Source organism: Trichoplusia ni, chromosome 8, assembly GCF_003590095.1.
Source record: "Trichoplusia ni isolate ovarian cell line Hi5 chromosome 8, tn1, whole genome shotgun sequence".
NCBI classification, from domain to species: Eukaryota; Metazoa; Arthropoda; class Insecta; order Lepidoptera; family Noctuidae; genus Trichoplusia; species Trichoplusia ni.
Genome location: NC_039485.1, coordinates 7,872,914 through 7,885,255, shown reverse-complemented (window position 1 = coordinate 7,885,255; position 12,342 = coordinate 7,872,914). Strand labels below are relative to the sequence as shown.

General features: G+C 34.7%; 1 protein-coding gene across 1 annotated transcript in view; it reads left to right on the top strand.

Moving 5' to 3' along the window:
• Window positions 1–1,545: 1,545 nt before the first annotated feature.
• Window positions 1,546–12,342, top strand: part of LOC113496550 (homeotic protein Sex combs reduced-like) — a 37,265-nt gene continuing 26,468 nt past the window's right edge. The window contains exons 1-2 of the mRNA XM_026875805.1: window positions 1,546–2,038; window positions 4,413–5,325. Of these exons, the coding sequence (XP_026731606.1) occupies window positions 4,566–5,325 (760 nt within the window). The 5' untranslated portion in view covers window positions 1,546–2,038; window positions 4,413–4,565. The remainder of the gene's footprint in view (window positions 2,039–4,412; window positions 5,326–12,342) is intronic.

Below are 12,342 nucleotides of genomic sequence, written 5' to 3'. Positions count from 1 at the left end.
CATTCTTTTACTCAGCTATTGAAATTAAGGTTTTAAAAAAATATAAACACGTTACACCATACTTAGTAAGCTAACGTGTCAAAACTTTTGATACAGTTCTACCATTGCGTACCAAACTATGAAACTCATTTACATTTTTCATATAACAAAACATGTACCAAACACTTGGTCGGGAATCGTGTGAAAAAACAATAAATCCACGGTAACATCACGCTATTAGTCAACTGAGTTCGTCAGCAAGTGGCGTACTATCGTCATAATTAGCACTTAATTATAATTAAGCCACCAATGTACAAGACGAATGTGCGTCGTTAGTGATTCGAGGCGACTTCACTAACCGTTTGTGATACACTGAATTTGTAAAATGCAATTGTGAGTGATTTTACGTTTTCTGCCCAATGGAGTTGGCAATGGTTTGCGTGCATAGCGAAAATGTAGCCGATGATGTTAAATTAATAATCAGGCCTTACAGATTAAATATCTTCGTTATTCTTCAGGATGTTGTTTTGACAAACGGCTGTGTAGCAATTAAGGCGCAAAAATCTGATATTTCCGACAACAATTTCAGTAACATCATTGTATGCAAACGAAACCAAAGCTTGTAAAACCTTGTTTCAGTAGAAGAAGCATAAAATTAATTTATGGTCATAAATGGCAATTATAACTTCCTAAATATTATCAAATAAAGACGCAATGAAGAACTTTTCCAATATTTAAGGAATCGCTAAATCATTTCCATTGGTGCCGAAAAGAATGGCACTCCTAGCGTAAAAAAATCCTAAGTTGATATCACTCTAATCTGATTTGATAATGAAAAGATTTTTTTTAGTAATCCATTTTTGTAAGCCTTCATTCAGTCTTTCAAGCACGTCACAATAATCGCAACATTAAAGACAAAAGCCTCAGAAGAGGCTCTACCCAAAACGAGTAGAAATTATCAACAAAGAAAGATCACGATGCGTTATCCTCATGTCAAAGTTCTCATGCTGAAGCTACAAATGCCACATTGAACGTAATTATGAATATATAGGCTAGTGATACATTTATGCGGTGTGTGGTCATTTTTATTCCTCACCGCGACGTCGTATGTCGGGGGTGATGCATGGCCCTTGTCCGCTCATCTAGACTTGGATTAAGCACTTTCCTTGACGAGTTATGTTATCGCCTCTAGACCCTAGTTTATGCAAGAGTAATTAAAATGATGTTAAAAGTTTGCTAGTATGTTGTAACGGTCATTGTTTTTTTTTACTTTTGTTCTGCTGTTTTATTTAAAAAGTATCTGTATCGGAAATAAAAGACCAAATTTTGCCATGATCTATGAAATAGAAATTTACTCTAATTTTATCAGATCTTTTAAAAAATTAGGGCTACAGCATTGGTCTAAAAAGAACTACCAAAAATTTTTTTTCTCGAAAAACCCTTAAATAGATCCCTCTATAAATTTTCTAAGGCAGAAAAGTCAACAGAACTCTTAAAACGATTGCAGTTCACAGCTACCGACAATCGTTTACCATTTACCATCCATAACCATCAATCGGTCCATTGAAATCGGATACGTGGTGTTGCGACGGTGTACCCTAATTACGCTAATCGAAGGAGCGGGCGCGGTAGCGGGAGCGGAGCGAGAGCTGAGCGGGCTCGCACGTGGCGGGCTCAGGTGCGCCCCGCCCCGCTCGCCCCGCCCGCCGCTGCTTTGACGCCGCGTCAACTCAGCCGCTCACCTCGTCGTCAGACGCGCGCTGCACTCGACGCTCGAACGCCGGGAAAACACGAGTCGTTTTTCGCCGCGTCGACACGCACCGAAGTTTTCCGAATTTTGAAGTTCGATTGTTGAATAGACTGTTACGGTCGTATTTGATTTTCGTAGATTCTGTTGTTTTATGATTCTTATTTTTTTTTTGGTAAATTAATATATTTTTTTCTGTGAAAAGTGTCTGCGAATAAACTTGTGGGATGTTTTGTGATTTTATCAGCGTTACGATTGGTTGTGATTTTTCGTAAAGTTGCTGGCTGTTGGTCACTCTAAAACTTTCTTGGAGTGAGTATTTCATTTATTTTATTTGTACTCTATGTATTTTTTGTTATAGACTTTGTCAATTGGTTTAAGTAGTTTGATACGTTTAAAATTGAAAAGGCGCGAGTCGTAAAATCAAAGCGTGTCGCAGTAAATCTCCCAGGACGCAGTGGATTCGAACTGTCCACTTGACACGGAACATTAAAAGTTATTATATCCCGAGAGCTTTTTGGCTTTAGCGGTTATTAAAATAATATCACTGTTCCATTTATATTTATTCGAGTTACATTATTAGATCTATTCATGTTTTATTGCTTTTGATCATCACACGAGACACTGGTCATTTTATAATTAAGTGTCTAGAATTATTTTAATGTTACATTTGCTCCCTGAGCGAACTCTTGTGTTTTTCATAAATTAGACATCGTAAAATAAGTAGACAGAATTATCCATTTTTTTATTATATCTCAAAGCCTCTTGAAAGTAGTTCCTTTCAGCATCTTTACAACTTAACTACGAGTTAATAAGAACGCTCTACCAATGAAATTCTAGTACCAATATAAATAAAAATACTAGATCATCTCGAAACTCATAAATTAGATGTCTCTTGAGCTATCAAATATCAATCATTTAAAACAAAATATCCACCGCTAAACAAATAATAAAAACCTATCAAAGTGCCGAATTGAAATTAAAACAGACATTCGAATGTTCATCAAAGGATGTCTGGGAATAAACAACGGAGAAAAAAAAAACTTTGAGAAATAAAAAAAAAACAAAAAGCAATGAAATCGTTCGGCCCATTAAATGTGGACCGGACGGGAGTGACAAAAATTTCAAACTGAAATAAACTGAACACATGTGCCTGTATGTCACACGATTTAAGAAAAGGAACAATAAGACGTTTGCCTTCGCCTAGTCTTCTAAAATATTAAAAAAGTATCCTTTAATTAAAAAGTATACTCCAATTTTTCGGGTTTGGATATCTGACGGCTGAAAAAATATTACATTAAACTTCAGCTGTTTTATGATGTGATAACTATATAGGCCGACCTGCACAATATATCCAGCTTTTATTCATGTTTGTCATATTTTGCATATTTGTCATACTTTGCATTATTTTTATAGTTTAAGTATTAAAGTTAACAACTTAAATCTTTTTCTTTTATGAACGTACGTATCTATAGCATTATGTAATTTTATTTATGAGATTTTATCTTAAGTTATTTTTAACTATGTTTTGTTTAGTCATTTTAAAGTTTAACGCACAGTGATCATATTGTTTCTTTCCATTTATGATTGCAAAAAAAACTATGATCTTGTAAGCCAGTTCTATAATGTTAAATCGTTTTAATTGTAATAATTATAAAGGAACTGTATATTTTTTGCAAAAATAATTATATTCAACAGAAGAACAGAATTAAAACACTTCTAAAAATAGTTATCTTAAACAGAAACATGATTTAAATCATACAGATAAGTTAATTAGAAAAAGAGGCAACAATAAAGTAAAACAATTTTAATTTAAACTCACAAAAAAGTAATGTTCAAGACATTAAAATTCAAACAAATCACATTTTTCTTAACACAATGGCATATTACGCTAAAATCGTTATTTATGCGCATAAAATTTATTATCACTCCGATGTCCGACCGAAATTCACACATTAATCATTCGGCGAGCAAATGCGACAAATAAATCGGGTGCACAATGACTGCTAATTTGCTCATAAAGATGTATGCACCAAGCGAAGTACATAAATCGGGTAGAAGTCACATTCGGCCTACCGCTTACAGCCATAAACCTCTGCGGACACTTTTATAGCCCAACCACGTGGCTGAAACACAGTTTTTTCCGCACTTGACTTGACATGTGTACTGCGCTTTAGGAAGTCACATCCCTATATTAATTTATTGTTTTAGAATAGACCCCCTGTGTGACGCAAGTGTTACACGTGTTCATGAGATTTATGCAACTATTATTGAGTACTGTAAAAACGAAAGTGACCGTAAAATGAACCACGTTGCGAACTTATCGCTGGTGATTATAGCCCACCCTGGTAGACTACTTGTATCACGAACCAAAAAACTTGAGTTTTTTAGGTAAAGAAATGGCAGGCCTGTTTTTTAGTATTGAAGTTATAAGAGTTAACATTTTTGCCAGGTTTATCTCGTAATAATGCTTTTCAAATAAATGACAAGTTATCTTAATGTAGTTTGCAGTTATGTAGCTATTGATCTTAATGCTAAACCTATTCATATTCAGAATACATTTCATATCAAACAAATCACAATACATATTTAAATCAAACACTTAAGATACGATTTGTATTACAACATTTATCACGTATAACGAGACGACGCACTTGACCGACTAATGTGTCTCATTTTATCACAGGTCCATCAATCAAGCTCCACTCTACGGGGACAATTGAAACGGACCGCGAACATCAGTAGCACTTAACATGTCCAACTAGACTATTCAGTGCTCGTCCAAACGATGACAAGTACCGAGTGATCTTGAGAAGAAGGATAAAACATACTGTTATCGATGAACGAATTAAATTATAACGCTGGGATGAGCTCCTACCAGTTCGTCAACTCGCTTGCTTCCTGCTATGGGAACCAAGCGCCTGGGCGTACTGGTACGCCCGTCGAACAAAGCGGTCATCCTGGTCTACCTACACCAGGAGCCGACTACTACAATCCAAATGCAGCAGCTTCGGCCTATCCGAATGCTTGCTATTCGCCGCCGCAAGTTGGGCATCATTACCCACAACATCCGTATGGGACACCGGCTGCAGGCGCGCACATGCAGCCCCAAACAATGATAGACTACACGCAGTTACACCCTCAGAGACTGGGAAGCACTGCTAGTCATATGCATCAGCACTCGAACCCGAGCCCTGGAGCTTTATCTCCTAACCTGATGTCCACTCCGCCCAGCCAAGCTGCTGGAGCCAGTTGTAAATTCGCGGACTCGACTTCTACAACTGGAGTGGCATCTCCTCAGGATCTCTCCACATCTTCTGGACCGGGACGAACATCCCCCGGTTTTGGCGTCGGACAGAACTCAAGTGGAACTACAAGCACTAAGCTAGGACTGACTACGCCTATTGCTTCGCCTGTGGAACACAAGGCTAACGTGAATCAGAATATATCGAGCCCAGCCTCGAGCACATCAAGCAACGAAAGCAATGAGGCTAATAACTCTAGCTCAAATACTAAGAATTCAAAATCGTCGGCGTCGAACTCACAAGCGAATCCGCCGCAGATTTATCCCTGGATGAAGCGTGTTCACCTTGGACAAAGTAAGTGCAATGATTTATTTGTTAACGACTTTACAGATTTAAGTGTATAACAGTAAATTTTTCATTCAAATTACTATAATAAATGATTTTTATACCGCGAGCATAATCAGTATTATAAACGACTCGATTCACACTTTTTTATTGGTAGCGTGAAATCATAAATGATTTAGCTTCACCGGCTAAACTAATAACGGCAGCGACGACCACGCCTCTATCAAAAACCAACAGTTTGATGTAATAGATATAAAACAATCCATCAATTGGATGCCGAGGTGGAGACAAAACAAATTATATATCTATTTATAAAGCATTAGCATGCATTAATGTTGGATCGATATGGCTGGCTGATGGATGGTGTCCATAATAAGGCATAATGGCTTTGTTGGCGGGCGCTTATAACTGAACATCCGAAGCCTTTTTTCTTCTCGTATCCTAATGATGGGGAAAGTGCGTAGTCACCGTGACGTTTCATTTGACGCGACCTAAACCTTTATGCATGAATTGGGTATCAAGGGTTAATCTGCTCCAAATTAAAAAACAGGAGCTTTGAGTCAAGAATTTGATTTATTTTCTTAAGACAATTGAAAATTTGTTATTGAGTAATTGTTTGAAATTAATCGGTTTCAATTTAAACGAGTGATTTAAAAGTAGTTTTAATAGCTTGTGTGCGGAAAATGTCGGATAAATTCAGAAAAACACGCAATTTTAAATCAAAAAGCGATTATTTTGTGAGATAGTGTGAAACAAGACACAGGATGGTAACACCGCGCCTGTCTATTAGATGTCTTCATGTAAAGACAAGAGCAGATGTCAGCGGCCCACTTTTTCTTAGAAATGATACAAAATTCGTATTGTTATATGTGACACAAATCTGCCTCGACCTTGCCAAGGCTTACCGTGTATTTAATTGGTTTATTTTTGCGATTCCGCCTCATGTGGCTACTAGCCTGTGTAACCTTGTGATAGTGGTCGCATTTAATTATTTTAAGTACTTTTGTATGCTAAAATTCGAATTCTGAACTATACAATTTTGTGAAGAAATGCCACATTTTTCAATTTTACTGTCATCTGACTACAGTACAATTTTTACAAGTCATTCAATAATGATTAAGCGCTTCCATTACTTAACTTAAATAGTTATTCGTTTTCTTGTTAAAACATTTAGCGTATTATACGTATTCGTCCCATCAGATATAGAATCAAATCAATGACTCTACAATTGAACGAAGAAACAGCTGATCTAAATGACTTAATAAGAAAATTATTGGCAATAACATCCCATTAATGATGAGTAAAAGAAAAACTTAACTTGTACCAATAATGGATGCATTCGTATTAATCATAACACTGTCATCTAGAATGATTACAGACACTGACTTCGTACATGACACTCATTATAAATTACCGAAGCACGTTCAGGAACATGAATAGTTTATTTAAAAGCATATATTGAAGCCCTGTTATAATACAAAAGTCTGTAGGTTTGACAAAGCCTTATTAAAATGTATAATATGAATGTTAGGCCTATTGCACACGCGCTACTGGTTATCGCTGTTAACTTAATTTTAGCAGATTTTGACATCATTTTTTACAAATCAAGTAAGAAAAGGTATATAATATAAATAAATAATGAAGTATTTTACGAAGATTTAAAAACAATTATTATCTTAAAATTAACGCAATTATACTCTACTTTCCTTTAAAAAAAGGATTAAAACCTTAATCAAAATTTCAACTTTTTATATTGTTCCCGTTCCATCATAAATCCAGTATCGTTTGATACCAGATAGACATATGAATAGCGGATCAATTGATTTATAATGTCGTTTGAGTCGCGAAGTATATTACAATGATTACAACTCTATTAGAAAGCAATCATCTTTGTTACGAATGCTACATACTTGTCAAGGCAAGTAAATTATTTGTCTTATTGTACGAACAGATACTGGTTTGGGTAGTAGTGTGCATAAACTACATTCAGTTTACCATATATTGCAAATACCAAGATACTATAAGTTACACTTAACTTACTTCAATTATTTAAGAACATAGGTTTTTTCCCGTCTCTATCTTAGCAGCTTTTAGACCTCCATTACCAGCAAAACGTCGACCATCCTTTTTATTAATATAATTTTAGAACAAAAGAAAAACATCCTGCACTCATGAACCAAAATGTGATCTTCACATTGGGTTAAATATACCAAATCATTAGCGTACCTATCAACGCGCCTCACAATCAGAATCCAGTCGCATCAGTCGTCCAATTGCAGCAATCCGATGTATGCAAATAGAGTTGGCAGCAGTCAGGTCGCGTTACATGTTTGGTGGTAATAACTCAGAGAGCTTGAAGCCACCGCCCCGTGCGTGCCGTCTGACGACTTATAAGAATTCAATACACCATTATTTAGCACTACTTAAACTAAAACCATGGTATTAACACGGAAAAATTAAGTTGTTCGGAAAAATGTGTGAAGCTGTTACAAAGGGCCATTTGTTCTTGTCGTTTGAAGGCAGATTTGAAGTGAACAAGAAATGAAGGGCTGAAACAATGATGGTGTAAAAAGAGGGTGTGATATACTATTGTTAAGAAATCTCACGTTTAGCGAAGACATTCCGTTGATACATCTAAGATCAAAAGCATCTGTAATGACTGAACGCAAAAGCCAACAGATGTGAAAATGTAGAGTCGTTTTAACGTTTAAGACTTATAGTGACTTTTTGAATTTCGTAATGAAATTAAAAATCTTCAATTAATCTCATGAGGTCATCGTGTCAGCTTAAGAAAGTCAATTTCATCTTAAACGAATCGAAGACTCAATGGATTATTGTCGGATTTAAAACCAGCTCTTTTTTAATCTCTCGCTAATTAATCAGAAAATTATTACTTACTGCAAATTTTTCTTTATAATTATATAACTTATATCGTAACACTTTAATTGTGATCAAGAATTTACGTTTCAGCACAATATTTTTAAAAAGGAAGAAAAGAAACACATTTCTATATACTATATTTTAACCTACACATTACTTTATTTTAACTGATAAATACGGTGTTTTATGGAATACCGTTGTAGATTATAGTTGTAAACTGACGATAACTCCATATAATCCCTTGCAACCTAATTTCTAATACAAACATATTATGAAGAATTCGACATTTCTCATGTTTTCAACTATCATATAAAACTGCTGGTTTTAAACTGCAATAGACAGACAAACAGAGCTATTTTCGCTCTTACAATATTAATAAGGATTGACTCATAGTAGCTAAAGCTTACAATTATCTTGAAATGGACATTGAAAATACATTAAGGGGACCCAGTCTTGTTATTTTAGACCTGAACACGTCAAAGTGAAGTCAACGTAATTTATTAAAACTGACTTATATCTGGTTATATTAGTATTTAACGCAGATAAACATTGTTGGTTATGTATTGTAAGACAAAGAGGCTAGTAACTGTCGTGTAAATTAGATAATACAACCTCTTTTGTGATACATTCAAATATTAGATAGCATTCATAGCTTCGAAATGTAGAGCTGACATTCCTAATGCAAAATTAGTTAAATTTAATATTTTATTGCATTTAATATAATGACGTATGAAAAATGTGAGTACTACACATTTTTCCCAAATAAAGCCATATAATTGGATGATCAGTTTTAGATATCCAGAATTTGGTTTTGTTATTCTCATCTCTTGCCCTTTGCATCCATTCAATTGAGAAAATCTTAAAAGTAGGTTTAACGTTCTGATCGCTTTAAAATATATACATTTTCCTTTCATTTAAAGGTCTTAACTTTGGTCTAACATTCATGAAGTTAAACTTAGGTATAACGATCGTTGCTAACTGATACCCAAAACTACAAGTAACAAGCTTCTAACTAAAATTCCTTCGAACGATAAGGCGGGCTAACACGCGAAACGCTACAAACGTGAACAAAAACATCAAATACAAAACACTGTGAATTAATCTTAAAGAATATAATATTATAAATTTATTTATTACGGCTTTTATACTCAATGTAATTTTAAATTATTCAATATTCAGATCGTAATAGCTATTTAATTGCATCCGTTTACGAGATTTAAACGGTGGTCTGTTTAAGGCAATACCTACGATTTAAAATAATATTTATTTCGTCATACTATATTGCTTAAATATAGTTGATAAAAAGCTAAGATTAATTTGGGGAAATACAAGCTTCCTTATCCGTACATTCTTGACATAGCAATGACACTAAAATAAGGAAAATAATATAATTAATAAATAATGTATGAAAAAGGTTGCAAATCTGCTACTTGGCATAAGCAACCAGTAAAACAATTAATCACGATTCTTTATTGATTTATAACTTACTATAAAGATTATTTTAATCATTTATTACTGTTGCATAACAAAACCTTATGGTCTTTAAATATTTTGTTAGACTATACTTTTCGCTTGAACTTCAAACATTTTTTGGAACGCACAAGACAGCGCGCCAAACAACTTCATCATTGCAACTCCTGTAAGCAACTTTCAAAATCATTCACTCTCACTCAACTTTAAACAAAAGAACAAATACAAAAGAATCTAAATTTAAAACAAGCAAGTATAATGCCATGCATAACCCTACCTGTACCACAGTTACTATCGCCGATTAGTAAATAAATAACAAATTAAATTCCACTAAAGATTAGTGGCGGAGTCAGTATGCGCTCATAAATAAATCAAACGTTCGGTCTCGGCGACCGCGGTAAATTATGACTCAAATAATATTATGCTAAAGGCATGCCAGTGTAGTCGGCACTTATACCAGTTCGTGCTTATAAGGCCTTTTTTGTGCTTTTGTAATTAGCTCTTCGATACCTAAAGATTATAGTGTGCGCTTTGCCTAAACGTGCTCCATTTATTGAGGAGTGTAAGCGATTTAATGGTGTTATTGAATTCAACTTATCACGATTAACTTTTTTTATTTGGGAGGAATCATTTGGATTTCTGTAGTTGTTTTCTTGTTTTTGCAGCGTAATATTCAATTGTAACGAATTTAATTTTTAGCGGCTTAAAACGATAACATAAATGATTTTGATATCTGAAGGCTGATCTTGAAAACTACGATTAACACTAAATAAAACCAATTCACATAGAAAGTAATTCAAAGCATTGCATTGCACCGCAAATACCACAGCAATATTTTACCGTAATTCCAACAAAAAGCTAGCACCGTAAGACCACTAGTCACTGAAACCGGTTACCCAGAATTCCTATACACACATACATAGACTTATATACTAGTTCCAGTGATCAAGAGCCGATAAAACACGTCCGAACGTGTACCCGTACCCGTTAAATATGCAAAAGGGTACACAAAAATAAACTTCCAAAAGTCGCACTCAAAAAGGAATAAATAAACTTTTGTATAGGGATTAACAGTGTTCGGGTTGGTCGGCGCTTTGCAATGGCGGCGATGACATGGCAAAAATTCTGCTTGTGACTGTACATATACATACTTGTATATATAATATACATGTAGACATCTCTTGCAATAAGTTTTTTTCATTCGAATACACGGGTCCGACCCGTGTGGTCGTTGCGTGTGAAATACAAGTATCTCAGGCATTAAACGAGTTGAGAAAAAGTGCTTGAAACAAAATGCTAGCGCTTTTATTGGCTGGGTTTTGAATGTGTTATTTAAAAACATATAGGTCGACAGTAGAGAGAAAATGTTTTAATATACGAAATTACTTTAACACGTTATGATAACTTGATTCCTACTTTTTTATGAAAACCTTTTCAGTAGACTATCTCTTTTCGTATGCATCGCAACCACACATTGCTTCTTGCTCAAGCATTACAATCTGTCAGTTTTAATAACATTATGCGTTATTCAAGCATGTCTTTACAATCAAAATAAATCCGCACAGCTTAGCTTTAGCCAAAAGAAAAACAATAGAGTTATAGGCACTGCTAGTACTTGGAAGAGTAGCGAAATAAAATCTTTGAGTTTACGAGACAGTTCACTATTGGCATCAACAAAATACAATCTATCATCTAATCACATCGCACTATTTACCTCCTATTTTTCCCTTAAGAAACTTTCAAAGTAAAACCAACGCCGCGGATATTAACTGACCTTCGAACCGTAAGCACCACACGTCAGGGTAAACCCTCTCCCTGGAGACACAACTTCAATTATTGATACCAACTTTTAGCCTATAAAATATAGGGGAATATACCACAATTTTTCATCTTGTTTAGCTTTAAATAACTTGTAGCATGTTCTTTTCATGTTTTATTTTCATTTTGCCAGTAATTTATGGGCTGTGTTTTTAAAATAGGGTTTCACACGTTATATTAGTTGAGTATTAATAGTGTACGTTGAACGAATGTCAGTTGAGCAGGTGTGTACTGGCGCTGCAATCAATCGTTTTGTGTTAATGTTTTAATATCTGTAGTAATGTATTTGCTAGTTGTTGCGGTGTATAATAATAGGTTGTAAAGTAGGATAATTCGTTACTTTGTAAATTTTATTAGAATCTATACTGAAAACTCATTAAATATCTTAAAATACGATACAAAACTCGAATGCGCAAAAACTGGACGTGACATACCTGCTCGAAAGACTTCTGTATCTGTCGAAGAAGACGGTGGTCTATACGGGGTAGTAAAGTATCTCTTTCCCACATGTTTAATATTGCTTTGAATAGTGGAAATATTTTGGAAAATTATATAATACGCCTGTCAGGTGATTTGTGACTTTTACTAAGGCTCTTCATGTCACCGTTTCTAGAACGGCGTATTTATGTATTATTCATTACATACTCATTACATGAAACCTAAACAACACGTACTTGTAAGTTGTATGTATGCAAATCTTTATTTATTCCTACCATAATGTTTTCCTGGTCAATGTAAGTTAAAAGGCATATTTTCTAAGAACTTTTGAACCATATATCATAGCGATATATCAAAGTTACACAACTGAAGACATTGACAATCTGTGATGCAAATATCTCATTATAATTTTTAATTAAG